General features: G+C 48.4%; 1 protein-coding gene across 24 annotated transcripts in view; it reads left to right on the forward strand.

Annotated features, from left to right (window-relative positions):
* LOC117014346 (myomegalin) overlaps positions 1–27224 on the forward strand; it is a 175784-nt gene that overhangs the window by 134752 nt on the left and 13808 nt on the right. For 10 of the 24 annotated variants that reach the window (XR_004421492.1, XM_033092085.1, XM_033092075.1 and 7 more), the window contains 14 exons: positions 991–1079; positions 6013–6245; positions 9571–9997; positions 10848–11028; positions 11943–12062; positions 12704–13232; positions 14703–14938; positions 15935–15986; positions 17019–17242; positions 17881–18033; positions 19912–20097; positions 23442–23696; positions 25106–25237; positions 25897–26016. Coding sequence is in view for 23 of the 24 variants with exons in the window: in XM_033092085.1 (XP_032947976.1) it covers positions 991–1079; positions 6013–6245; positions 9571–9997; positions 10848–11028; positions 11943–12062; positions 12704–13232; positions 14703–14938; positions 15935–15986; positions 17019–17242; positions 17881–18033; positions 19912–20097; positions 23442–23696; positions 25106–25237; positions 25897–26016 (2937 nt within the window). In the remaining variant the exon portion in view is untranslated. Of the gene's footprint in view, positions 1–990; positions 1080–1363; positions 2992–6012; positions 6246–9570; positions 9998–10847; positions 11029–11942; positions 12063–12703; positions 13233–14702; positions 14939–15934; positions 15987–17018; positions 17243–17880; positions 18034–19911; positions 20098–23441; positions 23697–25105; positions 25238–25896; positions 26017–27224 lie in introns of those variants that run through there. The other 14 variants (XM_033092076.1, XM_033092090.1, XM_033092074.1 and 11 more) reach the window with 8 other exon arrangements.

Here is a 27224-nt window from a genome sequence, read left to right on the forward strand (position 1 = left end):
ATGGAGAGGAAGAAATGTCCTAGGTTTGTGCTGTCCAATATGGTAGCCCCTAGCTACATGTGGCTATTTGAATTTGAATTTAAATTAAATGAAATAGAAATCTCAGTGCCTCAGTCACACCAGCTACTTTTCAAGGCCCAGTAGGCACAGGTAACGAGTGTCTAGTGCATTGGGCAGCGCAGGACTAGAATTTCAGAAAGTCTATTGGTCAGCACTGCTCTAGACTGTTGCTCAGACCACAGACTAGATGTTTGTGCCCCAGGGTGACCATGTCCATCTTTGGGGAATAAAAGAATGGATTAAATCCCATTTGGACAAGGCAGCACAAGAAACCCTTCAGGCAAAGGATGTTGGAATTGAACAAAAGTCTGAGCGAGAAGGGGAAGAGGAGAGGTTAGAGGAAGGATTAAAGAAACACCTACATTATTCTGTGCTTTGGGTCTTGACTAGACCTGAGATTTTGTAGGACACAGGGCCCCCTAGAGGAGAGTTCCTCAGAGAGATTGTCACGCCATGCACAGCTGATCCCAACAATGGGAAAGTATAAGAGGAGCTGGGGTGCCCTAATCCCCAGGAAATCAGGGGCCCTCTCAGCACTCAGTGCTGGGGAAAAGGTTAGTCATGTTACAGAAGAGAAAGTTATCACATAACCAGTCAGTGGCAAGAGAATAATTCAGGCTTCCTGGAAATAGGTGGGAGGGGTAGCCACTCAGCCACTTGGCTCCTGCGGTACAGGTCTGTGCAGTCAAGACCAGCTTATGTGTTGAGGCTTTAGTCTAGTGTTAGGAAGAAAGTAAGTGATACAGTGAGAAGGCTTTTCTACAGATTTGGCACATTGGTTCTGCCTTCTCTGTCCGCCCTCCTGGCTAGGGGGCCATGCATATGGGGAAGGGAAGAAATCAGAGGCGGATGGCAAAGAGTGTAATGTTAGCTGCTGTCTGGAAGCCATCTGTGAAGGGAGTCACCTTTCTCTTCTGGACTTACTTCCAGGTACACCTGCAGGGGATGACACAGAAGATGCGAGCACCGAATTCACGGACAGCATTGAGGAGGAGGCTGCACTCAACAGCCACCAGCAAGTAAGTCCGAGCCAGGCGCTGGGCTCCCAGGGTGGAAGGCTCACAGGCCCTTGAGGTCTGCAGGTCTCCCGAAGCCTTGTGGACCTAGAGTGAGAAGCTCTCTTGTTACGCAAACCACTTCTCAGTCTTCTTCCTGCCCTCCCTCAGCTTCCCCACCACCTTGCCAGCCTCTACCCTTTCTCCATTTTTCACTCCACTCCACCCTTTTGTTTTTCTTCCCTCTGTCTCTCACTCCTGCTCCCTGCCCCGTCCTCCCCACCTTTGCCCCTATGTCCCGTCTATAGCTATAGCTTCAGGAGAATTTTTACTTACCACAAGACCATGGACACTTACACTCTTGGGCTTTTGTAACTGAAACCCACCACCGAAGACAGGGAGTCCTCAGAGGGCTGCTTGGGGAGGTGGCAGGACCTATGAGCTGCTTCCGGAGAGTGCTCTCTAAGAAACTCCAAGAGGATCAGAATGCTGCCAAAGCAGGGATCATTCTCGGTGCAGCCTCATTATACAAAAGAGAGCTTTGTTGGGCAACCTGACACACCCGCCAGGTCTTAACACGGTAGTGACCAGCAGATGACACTTCAAGAACAAGCCCCTGTCAAACCTCAGAACTCGGTTCCCGAGGCCGAAACACTGTTCCCACCAACCATCACTGAAGGTATAACCAGCATGTTCTCAAGCCCAAGCGCGGCATGGCCGGGACCTCAGAGATTACGTCACCAGTAGTGACCCCATAGCTCTCACCGAAAGTCCTGTGTGTCTCCACGTGGCCCGGTGACATTTAACCATCGCATCTCCCAGATGGACCATGCCTACGACTGAATTGTTAAAGAGGAAGTGGATTGTGGGTGTCTGCCCTTCCACAGAAGCAACTGGGCTTTTGCAGTGATTGCTTCCTTGGGGCTATTAGGAAAACTGTAGGGGAAATAAGGCTTTCTGGGTCTGCCTCTACATCTTCTGCACGAGAAGAAGAGGAAACATCTAGTAAACCCACAAGAAGAGCCCAAGTGACAGTCCCCAAATCTCACAGGGTTTGGCACAGTCTTCGGCTCTTGAGGACATGAGCAGTTGTCTAGAATCCCTCACGTCCTCAACACAGATCCTTTACCTTCCATCAAGACCCCCTTTTTATCTCACTAGCCATACTTGACCCTCACTTCTCCCTTGAGTTTCTGCATGAACTCCACCTCTCCTTTTGCTTGAACAGCGTCTTCTGAGTCCTCCTAACCGATGCTTATAACTTTCATTATGTACAACACAGCCCTTTTGTACAGGTCCCTCTGCCTCTCACTTCCTGGTTTCCTTGAGGATCGTGGGTGAGCAAGATGGGTCTACAGGATGACCAAATGTCCGCCCTTAGAGCTAGATCGGGATGTCCACAGGTCACTTGGTTATTGCTATTGTGGGACAGGAGTAGCTTCAGAATATATGACGAGAGCTGGATTCTGATTGACATGATCTAAACTCTCCTAATAGTGTAATTCTTTCACCCTAGTTCTCAGTTGAAGGGAAACTGGTTAGTAAAGTCATTTATTCCTCAACCTTCTTTCCTATAGCCTAGCGTGGAGAAAACGACCAGAGCACATTTTGAGAAGGTCAGTTCAGCCCTGGAATAAACCTGGACATTGGGGCATTTGTATTTCCCTTGCAATGTCTGCCCTATCACTTGACATAGGAGATAATGAATTATGGGTTAAGAAAGTCTTTTGATGAGGGCTTGACCCATGATATACAACTACATACTGATTGGATGAAGACTATCTTGGGTAGGAACCATTTGGCTTTCTGTCACCTTTCCCTGAAAACCAAATCTTCAGTTTTGGGTAAGTTAATGTGAAATCATTGTAAATTTACTCTAACTTTTCTGGAGCTTGAGGGTATCACTTTTCTGCTAACAATTAAATAAAGCTTGTTTTGCCATAACTATATTGTGTCCAGATTCTCAAAAATGTGTTTGCTTGTTTCCAGGGAAATGGTCCCTTAAGAGTAGGCTCTGAGTTTCCCCTAGTTGTGTCCTTAGCAAGTTGCCTTTGTTCTTAACACAAAGTTCCCTTCCTACCTCAAGCATACGCACCCATCCTCTAACAAACACACCCCGACAACTATATGTTCCTTCCAAGGCAAGAACCACCTTTTGGCCACAGCAAATGGCTTCATCCTTATTTTTGAACTCACCTTAGGAAGTCACAGGTCTGGCCATGATGGTGATTTCCCCCAGGTATCTCCCACAACATTCTATTCTCAATCCCATGTAAGATCTATAATAAATACCTGGGAAATTCCTGTGAAAGAACTAGACTAATCATTCATTGCTTTTCTTCATTTGAACTTTTGCAATGGAGAAAAGTTAATCAAGAATCAAGATTCAAACCAATAAAGGAGAGAAAAGTCAGTAAACTTGGAGTGATGAACTTGAGAAAAGATCATTTTTAATGCCCTCATTCTGCCTGAGAACTGACTTACATTGTGAAAGATGTGAAGCAGTAGGTTAAAAAACAAAACAACTTTATTTAAACAAGAGCTCAGATCTGCATATAGACCTCTGTGGGACAAATGGAAACTGGGCACACAAAAAAGTTGAATTATCCCATGGAAGCAATTAGAACAGATGGATTAGGAAATGTGAAAAAAAAAAAAAAAGGAAAAAATAACCTATTGAGACGTAACTAACCACTGACCTAAACAATTTATACCACACATACTGGAAGCCCTGGGGTTTTATTTGGGGGAGGAAGGGAAAGGGGAAAGAAATATTTAGCTTTCCTTAGATGATAAAGAAAAACAAGGCCAGATCCTGAGTCACTTTTTACGCATTTACATTTAAATTTGAAAGACAAGTTAGCCAAAGTAAGCTACCTTTGACATGGAAATATGAAAACCCAAATTAGCCTGGGAACAAATCAGATCTCTGTTTTCTCATTTTAAAGTGGGAAATTAGACCAGATGGACCTATGGTCTTTTCCAATGTTAATATTCCATGAGTCTTATTTCTTTTCTTTCTAAAGAAAATAGATATATTTAAATCACTAGAAAAAGATAACATCCATCCAGAAGGCACTTTAAAAATAGGCGGGTATCATTAAAGTTAGACATTATTTTTAAGCAGAAAGAACTCTTAAGATTTAGAAAAGAACACGTGCCCATATTCAAAGCTGATGGCAATGTTTAGTTAAGTTAGTTGCAAACGAATTATATAGAAAGATAACCTCACACAGTTTAAATGAGGGGTGACATCATAAACTTTCAAAAGTGGTTTTATACAGTCCGCCTTCCTTTATTTTGTCCCAGATGCTTTCTGGCACTTTCAGGGATGACCACCAGTCAAAGCCTGGCAGCAGAGCCATAGAGACAGGCATCCCAGAGCCTGCCAGATCTCAGGCTCACAACCCCAGGTGGGATTGGATGCTTAGGAAGTGAGTAACTGTGAGTGCACACGTCTTCTTTGACGTGGGGTTGCTTCTCTTTGCAACCTCAACTGCTGTGCTGCTACACGCACTGCACACACATGCAATGAATCAACTTCAGCACATACCTGTAGTCTAGATTTTACTGTGCTCTGTTACAAGGTCAAAAACAAAGGTCAGTGGCTTCGTGCCAAGCCAAGACTCTATCCATTTAGACCCTGTTCTGTTCAACGTATTTGTGACCTGGATGAAGGAATAAAGCATATAATGTAATGAATTCTGCAAATTGTCCCTAATCAAGTGGCCACTACGTCATTTATGGAGAGGCGCATAAATATTTTTATTTTGATCCCTGGGATATGATTCTGTAGAGCCAGAATGAATTTATAAGTGACAAGTGCAAGGCTCAATATTTATAGAAATAAAAGACGACACACAACATGACCCAGAAATAGCTATGGGGAGAGGTGGGAAATTGGGAGGTCGAAACTGACCTGAAGTTCAGTAAAACCCCAAAATGCTACCCCTGAAGAAAAAGAAGCCAACATGACATTGGGATATAAGGTTAATATCAGTCAGACAAATCCTTGTACTAAAGTAATTATCCACTGAGTCAATGATCACACTCCGTTTTTTGGTTTCTACGCTTTTAAAAGCATGGAGACAACTGGAGAGGAGCCCAAGACAAACAAAAAGAAAGTCTACAAGTTGAAAATTCTCATTTGAGCAAAAACTGTACGATCTGCTTTAGTTCAACCACTGAGTAACTTCAAGAGTATCCTCAAAGAAAAAAGGTGTCGGGAAATTGTTTCTGCCTTGTTTTCTTCTCACATGCTTGGATTTGTCGAGTTTGGCTGGCAGCATCAACACAAGGGCCGTTCACCAACAAGTGCAACTGGCTGCGAGACAGGTGGCCTCCCCTGAATTTCTCAGTAATTGTAGGGGTGTGATTCTCCTCCCGCAATGAAATTGAGCTTGCTCTGTCTTACCTGCAGTTCTGCTCACATTCTGATTCTCTCTCTGTGACTCCTGAGCGCTCTGTGTCCTCCCTCTCACTCATCCCTTTTGGAGTCTGAGTGAAGGCACAGCCTTAGGCTTTGAGCGCTGGTTTCTCCCGCCAGGATCTTCGAAATCAAGGACTCAAGTGTTTCGGAGCTGCCGAAGCTTCTTGACTTGTGAGAAGATTGAAAAGAATCACAGCGTTCACATTCTTCAGTTTAAACCTCATTTGTTTGCTTTGGTCATTTGTTTGCTTTGGTTTTCGATGTATTATGTGCTTGTGTTTTTTTTCTCACCCACCTCTGGAATCTCCTCTTCCTGCCCAGAGCAACAATTCTCCCTGCTCCCTTTGTGTGTCCCCCCCACCCCCCCACCCAAACCTGTCTCCAGGGCCCTTATGTCTGAGGAAGCCCTTGGAGGGAGTTCATTTTGGGTTTGCCCTTTTTCATTCTCGTTAAAGGTGGCCTTTACGATCTGAGGTGCTTCTTGGATCCTCTTGAATGACCTAACTTTAAACCGTGATTTTCTTTCAGCTCATCAAGGTGGCTTTGGAGAAAAGTCTGGCAGCTGTGGAGACCCAGAATGTGTCTCTTCCTCCTCCTTCCCCGACAGGAGGGGAAAATAACAGGGGTCTTCAGGAGGAAATGCTCCACCTGAGAGCTGAGATCTACCAGCACTTAGAGGAGAAGAGGAAAGCTCAGGGGGAACTGAAAGAGCTAAAGGCTCAACTGGAGGAAGCAGGCTTCTCCTCTGTGGCCCACATCAGGTAGGACATGCCCCGCCAGAGAAAGGGAGCCTGCAACTAAGAGGCCAGCGTAGCCCAGGGACTCCCCTGGCTGCTGCCAAGACGTCGGTGCTGCCGTGGGACTTCTGGGTCCACATTCCAGCCTCCATGCATTTATGGCTGTGCGAATTTATCAGACAAAAGTGAACAATATTGCAGACTGGTGACTATCGATAATTACCCTTCCGACTACAGGTAACCCCCATATAACATAGTTTTAGGTTCCTAAAAAATGCTATTTTATGCGAATCCGTGTTATACAGAAACAAAGAACTAGTACAAAAAAGGGGTTAGTTTCCAAAGATTAAAAAATCATACTATTATATTTTTATAATTAAGATAAATATCTTTACTAAAGCAATTTTCACCAAAAGTATAACATATTAATATGTATTAAATAATGTTTTCTTCGTCATCACTATCAAGCATCATTAACCGAGGGCGTTTTCTTTTTGACAAGATATCTTCATCCTCCGAACTTCATACTCCATGAACAAAATGGATTTAAAATTCTAATAAATTTTAAACTTCTGCAGTCAAATCTGATACGACATCCATGCTTGAGTGAAACATTTCGAATGAGATCTTTTTGGTTCTTAAAAGCTCTTATTACGTTCTGTGTTATTTGGGGATTTCTCTAATTTTGAATGAGATATTTTTTGCTCTTGAAAGCTCTTATTATGTTCCGTGTTGTTCGGGGATTTCTCTAACCCTCAAACCATGTTAGAGCGAAACCGTGTTATAGAAGTGCTGTGTTATATGGAGGTTAACTGTCCTCAAACAAATCTGGTCTTAATTCAATATACTAATGCTCACAATTAGCCATCCGTAGGACAGTCGTTAAAGGTGGCCTCTTTAAAAGTGGAAATCTCCTAGTTGTATGACTGGTATTGTTTTTTTGAATTGACAAGAACATATAATGAATCTCCTGGTAGCCAAGGTGCCCCACTGCTGTAGGCAGAACCAGAACATTCCCTGAGGGAGAAGGATCTATCCAGAGGCCCCCTCCATCTCCACTCAGCTCCCTCTTGGAAGCAGGAGTCCTTGAATCGTGGAATAGCAATCTTATTAATCTCTGCTATTTTATGAATTTTGCAAAAGTGGCATAGAGCGGATTCCCTGGCTAGACTAACCATTCTGTCTTTAATGGCTTTTTTTTAATAGCTAAATAAATTTTTAATATTTCTAATTGCAGATGTACAAATGCAATGGTTTTGTTGTTGTTTTTAAGATGCTTGGGGAACATGCTGATGATGTAGGGCTGAATCATTTATTCATTCATCCCTGGAGGCCATCGTCACCACGGTCTGGTGTGGTCTGTTGTGTATACAGCTGTACAGACATACAACTGCTAATTCATTCTCTGCTGTTTCCTGGCCTATTATGTGCCACTTAAGCATCCCTGAATCATCGATGATATTAGCACTAGAGAGGACTTTGCCTTCCAGCCTAATGTCCTTGGTTCGTAGTCGAGGAAACTCTGGCCTAAAAAGTTCTAGTAACTTGGGCCAGGTTGCATACTTGTCCATGGCTTATACCCTCTGGCTCCCAATTTTTAAAATCTAAGCCTTCTCTACTACGTACTTTGTCAAACAGTTTTTGAAATGTTCTTGTGATCATTCTTAATGCTGCTGGTTCATTGACTCTGAATTGTCATGATATTTCTTAAATTCTACTTAAAGCATAACTTTTACTTAAACTTTATGTGTAAAGTTAGTTGAGCTGTCATGGGTAAGAACAGTTATATCTCTTTGATACCATGGTTGAACGTACAGTCAAACCCCATGCAGATATTTTTGTGGATTATTTTCCATTTCTTCTCCAGAGTTACTAGCCTGAAAGGCTGATAGGTTTAACTCTCCACTCAGCCTTAAGAGTCACTGGTATTGTAGAAGATAGAATTTATCTAATGCATAGGCCATCTTCCCAGAAGATTTTGTTGAGCTTTGCTTAATGTCATTACTTTGTATTGTGAAAACAGCAGGGTTTTCTCCAAAACGTAAAATTATAACATATTAAATATCCTTTTCTATATGACACATGTGCCCCTTTCTCTCCCTCTTACACTTCAGTTTAGATAAAACAAAAACAAAAACACCTGCCCCCTTTATCTTCGTTGAGAAAACTCTCTCTTAGATAGTGGATCTGATTCCCATTTTCTTCCTTGATTCACACTAGACAAGCTCAGCTCTTGGTTCCAAGACTTTGAGATTCTGAGAAACCCATCCTGGGGGGACAGCCGACTGCTGACGCTTCCGGCTGTGAATTACTCTTTTCCTCTGCCTCTTCCAGTCAGCTGTTCTCCATTTAGCGAGCTTCAGAAGCACCTGCAGAACTTAAGTAAAATGTAGATTCGTAGGCCTCAGCTCTCGTGGGATTCTGAAGTTAGTCTTCCTCAGGTCTGCAGCTAGCACAGCAGATTTCAATGACTCCATTGCATCCCCTGAGCTAACTCCATCACATAGATAATTTCATTTAAGCATCCAATAAGTCCACTAGGTAAGTGTTGTAGTCCTTATTTTATATAAAAGGAGATGGAGGCTCAAAGGTGAATTGCCTAGTTCAGTGAATTGCCTTGTTACGGCCATGTTTTTTTGTTGCTTCCACCAACCCTAGTCAAGGGTTTGGTGGGAGGAAAAGATGGGCCTAGAAGGTCTTGGTGAAAGTTATTTGTGTAGTCCATTTTATTACTTCTACGAATATGAATGTTTAATGTAGAGGCACTGGGGATCCAAGGTGGACAGGACAAACACAGTCCCTGCTGTCATGCGGACGATCTCCTGTCACCGGAGCCAGACGCCAAGCAAATAATTACTTACGTACATTTGATCATTGTTCTGATTAGTATTATATATTTCTTCTGTGTTCCTAGGTCCCAATTTCTCATCCAGTGGTTGAAAACTGACTGATGATAATTAATAGAACTGTAGAATCCATGATAATAACTTTGTCCCAAGGTCCTTATTATTTTTCTTAACAGTGTAAGTATGCTCGTTTATTCCAGAGGCCACTGAAAGTTAGGACAGGAGGCTGTGTGGCACGTAAAGACAACCGGACTGGGTGTCTTGAGTGCAGGTTTTTAGTGAGGACGCTGCCACCAAGTAGCTGTGGGAGCGTGGGCGAGTCTCTTACTCTTCCCAAGCCTTGGTTTTCTCGTCTATAAAATAAAGGAGCTGTTGAAGGTCTCTGGGGGAGCTTCATGCCCTGGGGTGTCTCTGAGTCTGTGATGGACTGAGATGTGGGTCCCAGGGATTATTAGGGGCTGAGGTCAAGGCCAGACCTGGCCCTGACGGCTTGTGTCCTGCAGGAACACCATGCTGAGCCTTTGCCTTGAGAATGCTGAGCTGAAAGAGCAGATGGGAGAAGCCATGTCTGATGGAGGGGAGATCGAGGAAGATAAGGAGAAGGGCGAGGCCATGGTGGCAGCCATGGGGGATCTGAATGAGAAGAGCCTCCGGGCGGAGCTCAGAAAGCTCCAGGACAAACTGAAGAACGCCTGCCACATCATCAGCCTCCTCAAAGAGCAGCTGGTGTTGAGCAGCAAGGAAGGGAGGAGTAAACTTAATCCAGAGCTCCTTGTGTGCCTGGCCGGAGAGACGGACGGGATGAACACAGAGCCGGCGGGTCCTCCCGGAGAGCACCGCCACCAAGGAGCCGAGGATGTGACCACGACGCCCCGCCCCAGACCCCAGAGCCTCGACCTTGGGGCTGTCCTTGCAGCGAATACCCACCAAGTAAGTGTGGGATTACGCGGGAGGCAGAGGCCTTAGAGAAGGGCTGGAGTGGCGGTGTTTACCTTAAACGGTTCTGCCTTGTGGGTCAGGAGGTTCTGAGAGAAGGGCCCCTTTATACCACAAGCAGTGGTAAGAATAGTCCTCACACATTCAGCCTTTAGAAAGGTCTTCACAACATTATCCTGTAAATATTTCTCGAGTAATTAGTTTTCCATAAATATGTCTTGAGTGCTTAGTGTTCCAGATAGCACCCTAGGGGTTGGCAGCAGACAGTAAGACTGGTCTCTGGCCCTCGGGTACTCGATACGGCAGGGAGGAATGGCACAAGAACAGGTCAATTCAGTAGATGTGATCCAGGGATGCCTGGGCTTTGAAGGCAGCCCGACAAGCGGTGTGTAATGACACCTCTTCTGTATCACTGCTGTTTGCATCACAGCTCATCACAGGTCTGTGTTCCTGGGTCTCAGGATCCTCTTAAGGGAAAGAAGGGGCTTTGCTGAGAATTCAGTAAAATGGAGAAACCAGAGGATTCTGAAACACACCAGGGAGAGACGAGTGGAGGTTTCTACCCCTTCTCTTTTCAACCATTGGACAAACATTTCCTGGGAGCTCCTCCATAGACTCACCTGGCACTGCGCTGTGTGCCGGAGATGCAGAGATGAATAAAACATTATCCCAGCTCTCAGGAGCTCCGTCTGGGAAGCAAGTCACTGCCAGATGGCATGAGCAGTGCTGTGACAGACACATGAGTAAAGTCTCCAGGTTCAGAAGGGGAAGTGGCCCTCGCTGCTGGGGGATGACCTCAGACTGCCCTGATCCCTTCACTTCCCTCTGCTGGCTCCTTTCACAGCTGGATAACCAGCCGCAGGCCCGTGAGTCAGAATTGAGCCTCCCAGGTCCCACCAAGCACCTGCGCTCCCAGCTGGCACAGTGCAGACAACGCTACCAAGATCTCCAGGAGAAGCTGCTGATATCAGAGGCCACTGTCTTTGCCCAGGCCAACCAGCTGGAGAAATACAGACTCATGTTCAGTAAGTCTGAAGTTCCCTATCACCAGAGTCTGCCTGCTCCCGGAGAGGCTCCATGCTTTGCAGACTTTCCTTCCCCAACCTCAAAACAAGCGTTAATCCTGACCGTGGTCCTAGAATTGTGGACGTGGATATTTGACTTGTGTGCACATGGCAGAGAAGAATAAAGAGAGAAGGCACATTTGCAGTGCCAGGACAGGGAGGAAATGGGCTGACATCTAGGTTTGGTGATTCCTGATAGAGTTAGCAAACGGTCTTAACTCACCCAGCATATACTGTTTCCCTTTGCTCCTGTTTGCATCACCCCAGATTCTCCAAAAATATATCGTCATCATTGGACTAGAATCGGCGCTTTCCAATAGAACCGCTCGCAGGGGGAAAAACATGCTGTATCTGAATCACATGTGCTTACCGAGCACACAACACATGGCTAGTTCAGCCTGCGCGTTTTAAGTTTTATTTCATTTCAGTTAATTTAATATAAAGTTATCACATGAGGCTAGTGCCTCCCTCATGGGACAGCTCAGATCTAGATGTCTTAGGACTAATGTCTCTAAATTAGTTCAGCTCCATCCAAATATTTACTGAGCCTCTGCAGACAAAGCACTTGCTTGTTTCACTGAGGCTTCTAGAGGTGAGAGTAGGAAATGCCTGTCTTGCAGATGTGTGGTCCCAACTCCGCCTAGGTTATCTGTAGCTGAGATTGTCTGTGGCAAACGCGGGCTCATTCTGGTGGAGGGACGGCCTGCTGCCTGGGGCGGGTGGTCTCTTCTACCACCTGAGTCCAAAGAAGCACATATCCCACCCTGGATCTGAGCTCCCTGCCCTCAAGGGCCGGCGTGTACGTACATGCCAATGGCGACGAGGGTGTAGGTGGGAAACTCCGATTCTCTGTGACACCCTCTATCTCTTCCATGCAGGTGAACCCTTGGTGAAGCAGGACAGCAAGCAAGTCCAGGTGGACCTCCAGGACCTGGGCTATGAGACTTGTGGCCGAAGTGAGAATGAGGCCGAGCGGGAGGAAAGCACCAGCCCCGGTAAGAGCGCGAGTGTTCTTACTTCTCTGCCCTCCCCGGAGCCAGTTTGCACGTCTGGGTGCTGTTCGCCAGTCCCACACCTGGTGAGGAGGAGGGACCAGGGGCTGTCATAGACCCAAGGGGACACAGCACCAGAGAGGGACAGGAAGTTTGGAGAAGAACTCTTGCCCCGAATGAGGCTCAGTGTGCGTCTGAATTTCTACAATTAGTTTTTAGCATACTGCTGTTGAAAAAAAAAATGTCTTATGCAACTGATTGTCATAGGAAAGAAACAACACTAAGGCTCACTTATTAATGAAAAGACCAGATGAGCTTTGGGGGATATGCAAAGCATACGTTAAAAAATTGTTTTTCTATCATAAAAAGACTATGAGTGTAGGGACACCCATCAAACTGAAATCGAGAAGAGGACAGAAACAGTCAGGAAAATAGAGGGTGACCACAGCTGACTTGCAGACCTGTTGGGGGAGACAAGAAATACTGTCCTTGGGCGCTAGTGCAGTGCCAAGGCAGAATAAAGTGCTGCTTCAGCTTTTGCTTTCGCGATAATTGTCCTCCTGACCAAACCTGCCTCCCCTTGAAGGGGGTGGCCACGGCTGCACGCCTAGCTTTACTCAGGAAGACATCTTTGTCTTTTTCAGAGTGTGAGGAGCATGACAGCCTCAGGGAGACCGTTCCCATGGAGGGGCTGTGCCCTGAGCAGGGGCGCCGGGGCTTGACACTGGCCGGTCCCCCTGGGAAGAAGCCCTTGGAGAGCCAACTCCGGAAGCAGGAAGAGTTCCAGGCATATGGAAAGTCGGAAGACATCTCTGTCCTCCGTAAGGACATCAAAGACCTGAAGGCGCAGCTGCAGACGGCCAACAAGATCATTCAAAACCTCAAGAGCCGGGTCCGGTCCCTCTCGGTCACAAGCGACTATTCGTCCAGTCTGGAGAGACCCCGCAAGCTGAAGGCCGTGGGCCCCCTCGAGGGGTCTTCCCCTCATAGTGTCACTGATGAGGATGAGGGCTGGCTGTCTGATGGCACTGGGGCTTTCTACCCCCCCGGGCTCCAGGCTAAAAAGGATCTGGAGAGTCTGATCCACAGAGTGTCCCAGCTGGAGGCCCAGCTCCCGAAAACCGGACTGGAAGGGAAGCTGGCCGAGGAGCTGAGATCAGCCTCGTGGCCTGGGTAAGATCCTGACCCGACCAATGTTGTTTGAGTTTGTGTTTGAAGTAGGGCAGCCAGGCAGGTGGAAGGCAGAACACGAGGGTACTTATTTCAATGGTAGACCCGGGTCTGAAGAAAGGAAAGGTGGGTGACCAGCATGGTGGCCCCGTCGGGGAGACCCCAGGTCTCCGGCATTTCCTTCCAGGAATACATTAGTAAAGTGGCAGTATGGGCGGTTATTGCAGTAAGTCTGGAGGGAGACTGCCTGCATTTGCATCCCAGCTCTGGCACTTAACTAGCTGCGCAACCTACTTCGTCTTTCTGAGCCTATTTCCTCGCCTAGTAAATGAAGGTAATAAGAGAACCTACCTCAAAGGGTGTTTATTAGGTTTAAATGAATTCATACAAGTGCCTACGAGAATGCCTTATGCCATTTGCCATAATGATAACTTATTGATAACTTATTGTTATCAATAGTTGGTGTTGAAAAACACCAGGTAACATCCATCTCAATATCCTAATTATCTATGCTGAGTGACAAACCACCCCAAAATGGAGTGGCTTCAAACAGTAATTTATGTGGATTGACGGGGCTCAGCGGAGTGGCTCTCACTTCGGGGCTGTAACGTGGCTGCCATCAGCTGGTTGATCGGGCTGGAGCGTCATCTGAAAGGTCTAGCTGGACTGGACAGTTTCTTCATTGACACGTCTGGTGCCCCGGTGTTGCTTGGCGCCTCTCTTTCTCCATGTGGCTTCTTGTCTCCCAGGGCTTCTGCGCTGCCTTGGGCTTCTCATAGGATGGTGGTCTCAGGGTAGTTTCACTCCTACATGGCAGCTGGCTTCCAAGGGACAGGAAATGGAAATTTCCAGGCTACATAAGGCTACTCCTGGCCTTGGCACAGTATCACTTCCACTGTATTATCTGGTCAAAGTGATCACAGAGCCCATTTAAGGAGGTGGAGAGTAGCCTCTTCCTGCTGCTGAGAGAGCTGCAAAGCCTCACTGCAGAAGAGCAAAGGATCGGAGCCTCTGTAATGGCCGTCTTTGCAAAATACAGTCTGCCATAATGCAGATGGTCTCAGAAAGAGAAGACAGGAAAGGTCTTTCCCAGACTTAAGGTTAAGTGATTCTACTCAATTTATTTTTAGTATTTATCGAATACCTATTCAATAAATAGAGTTAGTATTTATTATCAACTGTCTCCACTATACTGGTGCTCCAAGGGGTGTAAAACATGACACTCTCTTCCACCATAGAACTTAGGGTTCATTTTTGGACATTTGACTAACATATATAGCACAGTGGCATACATCGTTTGATGCAATAGTTTCTCAGAGCAGAATTTGCTCTTAAATACCTCCTTCGGTTTATGTGCCAGAATTCCATGTGGGGGACTTCCTTAGAGATGATCTCCCAGAAACGTCCACGGGAGCCCCAGTAACTCGCCAGTCACTCTTTTCCATTCTTCTTTCCTCCTCTTCCCTGCGTTAGGAAATACGATTCCCTGATTCAGGATCAGGCCCGAGAACTGTCCTACCTACGCCAGAAAATACGAGAAGGGAGAGGTATCTGCTATCTTCTCATGCAGCATGCCAAAGATACAGTCAAATCTTTCGAGGACCTTCTAAGGAGCAATGACATAGACTACTACCTGGGACAGAGCTTCCGGGAGCAGCTCGCCCAGGGAAGTCAGCTGACAGAGAGGCTCACCAGCAAGCTCAGCACCAGTAAGTTGGCCACAGGCTTTGGGACACTCTCAGTCACTCCCACAGCCCCTCCTGGTGGCTGCCACGCCCTCACCTCTTAACCCAGGGTCCTGCTGCCACTCCCTTCCCCGGGGCCATTGCAGGATCAGGACTGGCTGGTGGGAAGCACTGAAGAGGAGCACGTGGGGTTGGAGAGGCCGTGATGACAACTGTAGAAACGTCATCAGTCATGGAATGTGACCTTTAGGGAAAGAGGCTGCGTCCATCTGGTGCAAAAGGGGAGAAAGGGAGGTGAGATCAGTTATAGTGAACAGAACCCTGACCGGAGCATTGCAAGACCTAAGCTCGGGCCTGGAGGCTGCCGTTCACTGGCTTTGGGCAAATGCCTTATCCTCCTGGCGTCTCTGTTCCTTTGCTCATTGCCTGGTATCGTACGTGAATGTAATTCAAAGGTGGATAAAGCACTGTGCCCTTTTGAACACGGTTTAGTACAAGGGGTAGAAACGGTGGTGGTTATTGGAGCCCTTTACTTAGAGAGAATTTCCTGAGAGCACCTGAGGGAATAGAGCAGAGCCAGTCTTGGGGGCCAACCATCGCACATTGTGGTGGCAGGTGCAGAGCTGGGGCAGGGCTGTTTGTCATCTCCTCAGAGCAAGAGTGGATTCTACATAGCAGCCGTGATGGGACACAGCTGTATGGCTGCGAAGAAGTCTGCGGCAGACTTGGAGGCTGGAATATTCCAGTGGGAAGCTGGACAAGGGCCTTTTACAGTTTTTCACGTTGATTTAGGGCAGAGGAAGTCAGGATGGTGGGGAGGTCTGCCCGGTGAGCTCAGGAACGCCCGCCGGGTCTCTTCTCTAAAGACACAGCTTGAGGCCTCCTAGAAGAATGCTCCCACATATCCTGGACGTGCATAGAGTAATCGCTATGCTGCACCCAAAAAGGCTCCTGCGTTTATAATGTGTGGAGTGGGACCTGTTGAATTTCTAACTGTTTCTTTCGGAATTTCGTTTGCAGAGGATCACAAAAGTGAAAAAGATCAAGCTGGACTTGAGCCACTGGCCCTCAGGTAATTCAGCACAAGATCTGGTAAAGGGATCGGGAACAGGGCCCACGGGGTCAGGCGTGGCTGCAACTTCACAAACTAGAAAAAGGAACATGCCACTCGTAATCAGTTTGTTTATTCACAGAACACTTTACTGTTGTTGGTTTTAACCTAATTCTTTTCTCTCTCTTGATGTAATTCTATCGACTTCTATTTGCATATTTATTCTCCAGGCTTAGTAACCTACAGTCAGTCTGACTGAAAGTGAACTAACCAGGTTTCAGGAGTTCTCCGCACCGCCAAGGGTCCCCTCTGCTTTTTCCCTGTGTGTTTCCAGACCAGGGTGTACTTTTTGCCAAGTTGGCTTTCCCCGTGTTGAGTCAGTAGCGAGCTTATAGCCACCCAGTTTCCTTGGGAAGAAAGAATTATATTACAATTCCTCGGGGAAAAGGTCTAGATGTTGCAGAAACCAGTTTTCGATGAGTCACTGCAGGTAGTCCTATAATGCACAATAAAATCTGGGCTCAGAGTTTGTTGTAGCCACTAGTTTGAGCCCCTTTGTGCCATGAGTGTGTGTTTAGACCACACAGTGCTTCTCAAAATATTTGTGAAGGGCAAAGTGTTTTTGTTTTTATTTTCAACTCTAATCACAGACACGTACAGGTCTGTACCTCAACCATCCAGATGATTTCACTCACTGCTCTTGGATGTTATGGCTGTGCAATGCCAGCTTGCGGTTTCTCATGCTTTCCTTTGGTCTCTGTACTCAGCTTGTTAGAGACTAACGGTTAGTGACCAGCCGTCCTCAGACTGCTGCTGGAGTGCGGACCATTAGAGGGCTAGCTCTGTCTCCGCTAGTCCTCAGCGTATCATGTGGCCAGTGCACTGGGCAGCTATCACTTCTCCTCCCTCTCCTCCCCCATCAGAAATGGGTCATTGCAATGATTGTCTGCAGAAATGGTCCCCTTGACCTGTGTGACTTTGCCCATGGGCCCAGGCAGGCCCCACTGGTCCGGCGACCTCAGTTTCACCTGTTGCCCTCCTTCACCCCACTAGGCTCAGCAGGGAGCTGCAGGAGAAGGAGAAAGTGATCGAAGTCTTGCAGGCCAAGCTGGATGCCCAGTCCCTCACGCCGTCCAGCAGCCAGGCTTTGTCCGACTGCCACCGCTCTCCCAGCAGCTCCTCCTTCCTGTCTGATGAGCTGGAAGCCTGCTCGGACATGGACGTAGCCAGCGAGTACACACAGTATGAAGAGAAGAAAGCTTCGCCTGGTCACTCAGGTAGCCTCCACTTTCTGAGTGCTACCAGCTTTATGTAGGCTGAGAGGAGACCACCATGCCCAGGTCTTAGAGATCCGCCTTGATGGACAACAGGCTGGACGTGGTTCTGGGACCAAGTGCCACGCACGGGCCCCTGTGGGTCAGGATCTCTGCCCTGCCCCTGGGTGCCCACCGGCATGTCACGCTGTTAGACCCAAGGCGAGCTGCAGTGGGGGAGGGGGAGGGTCATGGCCGACTTTTCCTTCCCGCCACCGCATGAGCGCGGAATCTGTGTGGCTGACCTCTTTCTGTAAGATGGGACATCTTGTCCTTCCTGCAGGGATGTCGTTAGCTACAGCTCCTTAACAGTGTCCCTGAGCGTCTGTGGGTATCCTCAGATGCTGCTGGTCTCGCCTGGTATTTTTGGGGGTGCCATGTTTATGGTTTCAGGGCTCTGAGTCCCGGCATCACCTCTAAGGTGGCTGGCCTCACTAAAGGAGCTGTGTCTGCAAACAGGAAGTGATCCCTGCTGATGGTGCTTGTGCTCGGTGCTTTCCCTGAGAGCACGGCTCTGCCCTGGGACCCTTGCTTAAATGTGTGGCCAGATTTCCCTTCTCTGTCGAACATCAAACATTTTCTTTCATTCGTGGGTTTTGTAGATTCCATCCATCATTCACGTCATTCTGCTGTACTGTCTTCTAAGCCATCAGCAACCAGTGCACCTCAGGGGGTTAAGGCCGAACCCAGCAGCAACCCCAGCAGCTTGCCTGCTCCCCAGAAAACCCCCCAGGAGGCCAGCCAGGCCCATCCAGGTATGCAACAGCCAATGTCCCCAGCTGCCTCTTTGACCTTGCTTCAATGACAGATGTCTCCACTGTTAGGGGCTTATATGCATCAAATCCTAGACAAAATCAAGAGACCCTCCTAATTCGCTATTGTGTCCGACTCTTTTAGTTTTAAATATTTTAGAAAAATAAGGAATCCACAACAGACTTTTGACCAGTAGTCAGCTCATCATTTGAAAATAGACATTTTCATTTCTTTCTCTCATTTCACCCTCGGGAGCAAAGAGACAAAATGCTTCTCCCAGGATTACAATAGCCAAAGAACACAAAACTTCACATCTGCTGCTCCCCGGTACATATTACCCATTTTATCTGCGCGGCAGCCTGTACAGTGAGTGGGGCTGCTTACTTCACAGCTGAGGAGGCCTCCGTATCTTCAGACAAGATTGTGGTCCTACTACGTTATCATTCAGGATTGATGAACAGGTTGGCAGTCCTTGATGGGTACCTGGCATGTATCCTAGGGCCAGTTGGAGGGGTACATTCATTTACTTGCCTTGGCGTAGTTGCCAGGCTTGCACTGTTCAATCAAAGCTCTGCACCAGAGATGGCAGGAAGAGGCAGCCTTCTTCTCGCCTCCCACCCCCGCCATGGCTGGCTGGCTGTCTTCAGTGTGGTTTGTGGGGAGGTCGGATTTGTGTAGAGGTGCCCCCAGAAAGCACAGTGCTTTCCTTCTGTCACCCCCATCTCTCCTGAGAACAGATCACCCAAAATCTTCAAGAGGAGGATGTGTTCTCCTGAAGCCTCCTGAGCCTGGGCTCAAAGGGTCTGGACCACCATGGGCAGCCGCTGCGCCAGGAGCTCAGCGGGAAAGGCTGTTCCCCCAGCACCGTAGACATCTGCGTAAATGCTCTGGGGTCAAGCAGAGCGGAAGGCCGAGGGGTGTAACATCAGAACACCTCCCTGAGGGATGCTGGACGGTGTCTCTTGGCCATTCAGGTGTCTTTGTAGCACCGCTCTGAAACTGTGTCAGCATCCTGGGGCAAGGGACGTGTTTTAGAATATAATCATTGTCTTCCTGGGGAAACATTTTCCACAGGTCAGCCTTGGTTTTTGCTCCCTCCCTGGGCCCCTGGCCCTGTAACTTGTTTCTGGGAAAGAGGAGACAGATCGAGACGTCAGAATTTCCCAAGGTTCTTTAAGAGCTGTCTTTAGATGAGTTGCTTCATCCCCTGGGAAGGTTTGTTCAAGTGCAGATTTCTAAGCTCTGCTCCCAGACTTTATGATTCAGCAGGTCTGTGTTAGGGCCTGAAGAATCGGAGTGTATTAAGATGTTTTCCTAAGTGATTCAAATGCCCAGACAGCTTTGTAAGCCGTCGTGACTAGGTCACTTCCCTGGGGCCTCTGTTTTTCATCTGGTGATGAACATATTGATCTGAGATTCTGAAATCTGTTTCCATTGGAATCTTGAGTGGCACGCGCTGATAATGCCAGTTTCCCCACAGTGCTAGTCCACGCCTGATGCTTTCAGAAAAGGAGGTCGAGGTGTCGGCAGACTCTAGTCCCAGGAGCGGGACTGGCACATGCTGGGAGCAGCACCCCAGGGACCCTTGAGAGCATTCGGGCGCGGCTGTCCTGTAGCCACTTGTTTTCAAGATGAGCGTAGAATGTGGATGCAGGATCGCCCTGGCAGGGGGAAGGAGGAGGGGTCAGCCAGGCCAGCCTCTCGGGTAGCAGTTTTCACCCTTAGCCCTGGTAGTGATCACTCTTCGCCATCCCCGCCAGTGCCACTCCCCGAGGAGACATCTGGTCAAGGAATGGTTTCATCCTCTCAGTTCTTTCCCCATTCCTTTCTCTCCCTTTCTGTCTAATGATGTGTCTTTCTTCCTAACTTTCTGTTTCTAGGCCTTCATTTCCCCACCATACCCATGCTGGTTAGCCTCCCCCGGGCACCGTTGCCCTCAGCTCCAGCCAGCTTCCTGCCTTTCCGCTCCACTGGCCCTCCCCTCCTCGGCTGCTGTGAGACACCCGGGGTCTCCTTGGCAGAGGCTCAGCAGGAGCTTCAGATGCTGCAGAAGCAGTTGGGAGAAAGTGAGCACTTCCGGCTGCATCTGTGTGTTTGTGAATGGCAGCCCCACCTGCGTTGCTCTGCATGGCTTTGGCTTGATGGCAGAGGTTTAAAGAACAGAATAGAGTCACGTGTTACCCGCGGATGATGGAGGGAGAGCTCCGCTTGCTTTTCTGGAAGCTTATTGACTGTTATCTTTCTGGTGTGTGTGTCTCCTCTGTTAGCGGGTATACGTGCTCCCCGGCCCTAGACCTGGCACTCTCCCACTGCTGACAGTGTGGGGTGCCACCAAGTATGCTCCAAGCCTGATGTGCTGGTGACATGCTTCCTAGCAGGGCGTGGGAGAGAGCTTTTGTGCCTTGCCTATGCAGGATGAAGTGGCCGTGAAAAAGATGGCCACGTTCCATGGGACCCTTTCCATGGATGTTATATCCCCCTGCTGTGAAATGCTTTTAATCAAGTGCAGATCATGACATCATCAGGTGGGGAGCAGAAAGGTAGAGGGATTCAGGAGAAGGGGTGACAAAGCCCCTCTTCCAAGAGCTGCCCCTGGACAGGTGACACATGGGCAGCTAGAACCTGAAGCACAGGCCGTGATGCCTGATTGTGAATTCCGTCCTCGGACTTCCAGAGATAGTTGATGTTACGTAGACACAGAATTCATAGACTGGGTACACTCATCTTTTAGAAAAGGTTTTATGTATACACAAACTGGATGCCTCATCATGAAAAGGTTTCATGTGTGATCACTTATAGCTTAGAAAAGATAGGAAAAAAACACATGTGATGAATTTGCTCCCTGGTAGTGCTTAAAAAAAACAACTAGAAAGCAGTTTGAAATTACCTTAAAACCACATTCTATGCCTGTAAAGAAACTCAGGTGAACCAGAGGTTGATGGTATGTTGACCACACAAAGGGATTCCTAAGACCACAGACAAGAATTTGTCTACGTGAAGCTCCAAATGTCCGTTGGACATTTGGACCAGCTCATTTCTTTTGTCAACCCCAAAAATGGATCCACCGTCTTCTCTGCCCCCAGTTTGCTTTCCAGAACCAGGTAGACCAAGACCGTTTCTAGGAGCATTTGTACATCTTCCTTTCTGCAGGCAGTGAAGCCTAAGAGGCTGCCTCCTGCTTATCGGCTTACACAGGCACAGCATTCCAGGCTTAGAGCAACAGGAAGCTCGTCTTATCTGAGTTTCATACAACTGGCGTGATAGGGAGAATTGGAGCAGGGAACTAAGGCTGGGGGCAGTGAAGTGACTTGTTCAACGTCACTGGTAAGTGGGAGACATGGGCTTGAATCCAGGTCTCCTGCTCCCAGTGCCGTGTTTCCATTATGCCTTTTCTGCCTAGGATGGTTTTGTTGTCATCCTGCCTAGAGCCTGAGCTGAACTCAGCTGAACACATTTTGGAGGCCCCTTCCAACAAGCTTTCCTCTCTTTGGAGACCAGTAGAAGGTGCTGGTGTCTCTGACCTAGAACTTACTGCTATAGCAATTCTGGAACCAACACTGGATGCATAACAAATTTACCCCTTGCCAAATGGCAAGAGTGTTCTCCAGCATAGTTTTCTTCCCTTTCCTGTTCCACATTTGTCAATCCATCATTGTCCAAAGGGAAAGATGGAGGAAGAGCACTGCATGAAAAGGGGTCTGTTGATGTAGGTTGAAGTCCCATCTAGTCTGAGCAATTGACCAGACTTTGATGGTCCCAGCCTTGGTGAGGAAGACTGTAGCCCTTTCTTTTCTCTCCGGAAGTACGGGCCTCTCTGAGGGACCATCACTTCCCAGTGTTTCTTGTTCGCTTTGAACTAAGCTTCCATGTGGACAGTGGTGCATGCGGCTTCTCAGGTCACTGTGGGGCTAAAATCTCCTTGTGCAACAGTCTGTCCTGTGTCTTTGCATGGTGTAGGGCATGTGCTTTGTACTGTGTGGCCAGGGCAGAGTGGGACATGAGAACACTGATCACTGATATTGATACACTTGGAACCTCCTGTGACCTTGGTTAAAGAGTAAGCTGACAATCCACAACCACTGATTTCCTGCTTTGCCTTGTTTGGGGATGGGGTAGAAGAGGGCAGGAAAGCGGAAGTCACATCTTTATTGACTCCTGACTAAAATTTAGATGCTTGCGTTTTCCTCCCCCTCTTTAAATCCCAGTGAGCCTAATGCATATCTGTATTTTGCACACTGAGGAAGGAAAGAACCATGGCAATACTTCTAAAACTTTTCTGCCTATTAGAATCACCTGGGATGATTTAAAAACATCCAGTGCCCACGCTGTACCCCATACCAATTACGGCAAAATCTCTGAGGATCCAGGCATCGGTAGATGTATTTTTTACATTGTCCCAGGTGATTCCAGTATGTAATTTAAGTACCCGTTACAAATGGAGGTAAAAACTGGCAAGTGCCAATTGCGTTTTCCCCTCAGAGGAGTTTGGCTTGGTAGGAAGAAATGATGACCTCATTCCTCTTTGCTTACGTGGAGCTACCTGTTTACTCTGCCGCCCACGGTGATAACCCCTGGAAGGAAGCAGCCTTCTGACTATGATTATCCTAAACTACGGCCCTGCCCACCTCGCTGTGTCTGTCCCCCAACCTGGGCTTCTTTTTACATAGAAGCAGAGATGATGGCGCACAAGGGAAGGCCCGTGATTTCATAAGATCTATGAAAATGTCAGCCTATGAAACGAAAGGTCCTCCCTCCCTCCGTGGAAGAGTCTCCAGTGATTCCTTAGGCAGAGTGATGGCATTTTGCTCTTCCTTGAATCGTGTGGGGTGAGGTCCACATCACCACTTGCCTTACACAGAACCTCCCCCAACCTCAGCGAGTTCTTCAGTCGGGAGGACCTGGGGCCATGATGTCTAGTCGGAATGTGTCCCTGTTCTCCTCTGACAAGCCCAAAGGAGAAATGGAAAAACTGGCCGGTTGGCTTCTGGGGAAGGCGCGTACTCACAGGCAAACCCATCTTCCTGCCTGCAAACGTTCTCACTGCTATAGCCCATCGCACTCTTCACTCCGGACTTTGGGAACGACTTCTGCTTCCGGAGCTTCCCTGCACTCTCTCATGAGGAATTGTAACAGGAGCCTGGACGGGGGGCCACGGGTTTCTCCTTTGTGTACCTGGTGCTTTTCCGATACTTCATCCTCCCCCATCTCATAGTGTCTCATGCTGACAAATATATGGGGGGAAATTATAGCCGCTGTGTTACGAGTCTTCGTCTCACTGGTATCCGCAGTGGACGGGGCTCTCTGACATCCCACAAACCCCCTTAGTGTCTATTTTTAGCAATCACACACTTCCTTGCTGATCCTCCCCTTCCCGATGCTCTGTTTCTCACTCACGTTTCTTTCTGCCCAGGTATCAGCACCGTCCATCCTGCTTCCCCAGCTACGTTGCCAAGCAACCATTTAGAAGCCAAGCCTTCCCACTACCTCCACCCCGCGCAGCCCCAGTCTCCGCCGAGGGGCACGATAGAACTGGGCAGGATTCTGGAGCCTAGGTACCTGGGCAGCAGTGACCACTGGGATATCATGAGGCCTCAGAAAGGGAGCGCAGCATCTGGGGACGTATCCTCAGGCTCCTCCGTGTGCCAGCTTCACTCCAAACCCACAGGTAAAGCACAAAGCTGAGCAGGTCAGCCTGTGAAATGAAATCCCATTTAGATCTACCTCTTTCCTACCTGGGCAGGGCCTTTCCATTTCTCCTCTGGTTCCCTGGCTCACAGAGGGGATGAAATGAAAGAGCCGTGGCAGTGTTCAGTGCATCCTCCATCCTCCCTGCCCCGGGTCTTGGTGCTGGGCGGGGCATGGGAAAGACAGGGACCCCCCCTCCGCTCTCATATTCACGGGCGTCTCTCCCTGCGTCCTGAGCCCCTGACAGTCCACTCTTAGACCCTTCCAGAATGCCAGGCACCAATATTCACAGGACGTTCTTCCGTCAGTCAGGAGTTGTTACAGAAAGGGTGGCTGTTTCTACGGAGCTCCTCAGCCCAGAAGTATATCCTGTGTACAAAACCCAATTCAAACTTTCCCCCTCAGCACTAGCTCTCCTGGTCTGGGTGAAGAGACACTGCACCGAGCAGAGAGGTTAGCTATACAGGTGAATGCTGGGGTGCAGCTCAGTTCTAACGGGGAGACCGTGGTCATTTTCAGAAAAAGACCGAGCCCAAAGCAAAATGGTGCCCAGAATGCAATCTGTCCTCAGCTCTCCTCCCTCATCTCCTCTGCAGCTTCTTTTCTTTCCTCGGGGATGCTTCTTCCTCTCTGATCAGCCTTCGGTTCCCTAGATCTCCTCCCTTCCTTCCATCCTTCTTTTTTCCTTCCCTCTCTCCCTCCCTTCCTCCTTCTCTCTTTTCTTTCCTTCCTCTCTCCCTCCCTTCTTTCCTTCCTTCCTTATTTCCTTCCTCCCTCCCTCCTTTTTTTCCTCCCTTCCTCCCTTCCTTTCTTCCATATGAAAGGTGATTTGAGGGCAGCATCCAGGACCATTCATTAACCACACGGGATGAGTTTACATTCATGTACTTTTACTGGGGCCTTCTGTCTAAGGGTGGAGGGAGGGCTTTGTCCCTTGCTAAAGAATGTTCAGTCAAGTATCAGTCAGAGGAGAGGTATCAGGGTAGAGTGAAGTCTTTCCTGTCACTTAAAGTCGCCCTCAGGAGGTAGCCACACCTTTCAGATACTAGACAGGCCCCGTCCACTGCCTTCAGTTATTTCGCTAAACCATGTGGAACTCCCTTAGGCAGTTACACCGGCGACCGTACACTTGCACTAAAACGCCCTTACACTCAGCCCTGTACGGGAGGAAGCCCATGGGGCTGCTGAGTGAGCACTGGGCTGTCCTGTGTTTGAAAGCCAATTTACCCTTTAAACGAAGTGCCCTGTGTTCCTGGGTGCCCGTGGGAGAGGACACAGTTGGCAGAAGGATGGTGATGTTTGGGGATCTCGCTGAGAGGCCACGTGGGCCCCACTAGTGACCAGGATTCTCCATCCCACCTCTCTCCTGTCCCGGCGGGCTGGCTGCAGGGGCTGACCTGCTGGAAGAGCATCTTGGTGAAATCCGGAACCTGCGCCAGCGCCTGGAGGAGTCCATCTGCATCAACGACCGTCTGCGGGAGCAGCTGGAACACCGGCTCAGCTCCACTGCCCGCGGGAGCGGTAGGAGAGGCCCCGGGCTTCCTATTTCTGGTCGTGACTAGAGTGCTTTAGAAGGGAGGGACTTGGCAGAGCCTGGCAGCTTTCGCAGTGCTGGGGTGTGCTTTACTCCTCTTGCTCCTTACAAACAGCACAGCAGGGCCGGTGGGCAGGTGCTGTTATCCTCACTTGGTGGATGTACCAGAGCCCAGAGAGGAACTTTCCTCCCAGCAAGACTAATGGGGTCCGTCCCCACAGTCTCATCCCTTCCGTAATGGGCTTATATTCTGCCCGCTGACTCCTCTGTACCCGTATCCGGCGGTTGGCAAGTGGTAGAGACCGGTCTGCGGGGACCCTCCCCCAGCCACTTACCGAGGTGGCCTTTTCCACCACACTCTCCTCCCACAGCACAGGCTGCTGTCACTTGGAGGCCGTCCCTTCCACACACCCTGTCCTGCCCACAGCAGAGCGGCAGCAGTTTAGGGACTGCAGCCAGGGCACGTGACAATGTGTGCAGGAAGCCCACTGAGCAGGCACACGCAAACCACGCTGAAAGACCAGGACTTGAGTCCTGGGGGTTTTCTGCGAGGTTGAGACAGGATCTTTGAAGGTACACAAGGGGCAACTTTTGAAAGGACCCGTTACCCAAATGCTAACTCGCCTGCTTGTACTTTCCGAGACAGGACCCACCTCTACCTTCTACGGTCAAGGCCTGGAGTCCACACCTCAGCTGTACAATGAGAACAGAGTCCTTAAGGAAGAAAACCGGAGCCTTCAGGCTCAGCTGAGTCACATGTCCAGAGGTGGGTGGTCAAAAGCCACAAACTGTGGTCACTCTCGGGTCCCCCTTTTCCCTAGCCATACCAATCACCAATTGGAAAAGCAAAGAGAGGAGGTGGAAATAACAGATCCACCCCAAATTCCCATAGGTGTTCTCAGTCTAGAAAGGGCTACTTCCTGAGAGGCCTCAACTATAGACCAACCCTCAGGCTCCTAGGTTCCAGGGTCGCAGAGCTCAAGGAAATCCCCCACTTCCGAACAAAACCCGCCTGCCCATATGCAGAGTCATTAGCTATCAAACTGGATACAGTTAGGCATCTCTTCTACCTCCCTGCAATTCACAGCTGATTGGGAACCCGGAAAGGAGGAAACATGAGTGCTTTATACCCCCTCAAGTTTCTCCAGACTTTGCTGCAGCTCTCCGTGTCCTTCCCGTTCCGAGCTGCCATCCCCATAGCTCCTCACCACCTCCTTTCTCTCATACACTCAGGGCTCCTCCCTGCTCAGTAATCCTCATGACTCTCTCTGGAGGTGTGAGCAAAACGTCCTCCAGAGCTTTCCCAGCTCTATCCAATGGGCATCCACGGGTGGGCACCATTTCCTGTGTGGCCTGGGGTGCAGCTGACCTTGGTGTTAATTGACTTGGTCAAATCAATATATTATCAGTAACAGATTATTTTGATTTACAAATATTTATTGAATAGCCATAAAAGACTCAGAATAGTGTCCAGAAGTATTATGCCCAGAATGAAAAATTGCTTGTGGAAAAGGAAAAAGACATCAACAGATTTTTCCAGATTACCAAGAAGATGTGAGAGGGAAGATAACAAAAGTTAATAGATAAGAGAGTAAGGTGGAACTGCAAAACTGCCATTGCATGCCTGGAAAGACTAGACTAGACCTCACAGGTGAGAAGATCGTAAGAGATTTAAATGAATACAATTTGGTAGGCCCAGGTGAATTCCACCCCCAGAGGACTGACGGCACCTGCAGTCTTATTAGCCCCTGTCAATAATCTTTTAAAAATTCTGAAGATCACAGAGATGCCACAAGCTCAGAAAAGAACAGATGTCCCAATTTTCAAAATGATGATAATAATATAAACTAAAAACTGTGGACAGGAAATCTCGATGGAAATCTTTGACAAAATCCGAGGATTATTGCTCAGAGGGTTGTGAGCATTTAGATAATGGTAAGCATTAGAAACCAGACTGTTTTCTCTAAGAGCATG

The sequence above is a fragment of the Rhinolophus ferrumequinum genome, chromosome 22 (assembly GCF_004115265.2).
Source record: "Rhinolophus ferrumequinum isolate MPI-CBG mRhiFer1 chromosome 22, mRhiFer1_v1.p, whole genome shotgun sequence".
Lineage (NCBI taxonomy): Eukaryota > Metazoa > Chordata > Mammalia > Chiroptera > Rhinolophidae > Rhinolophus > Rhinolophus ferrumequinum.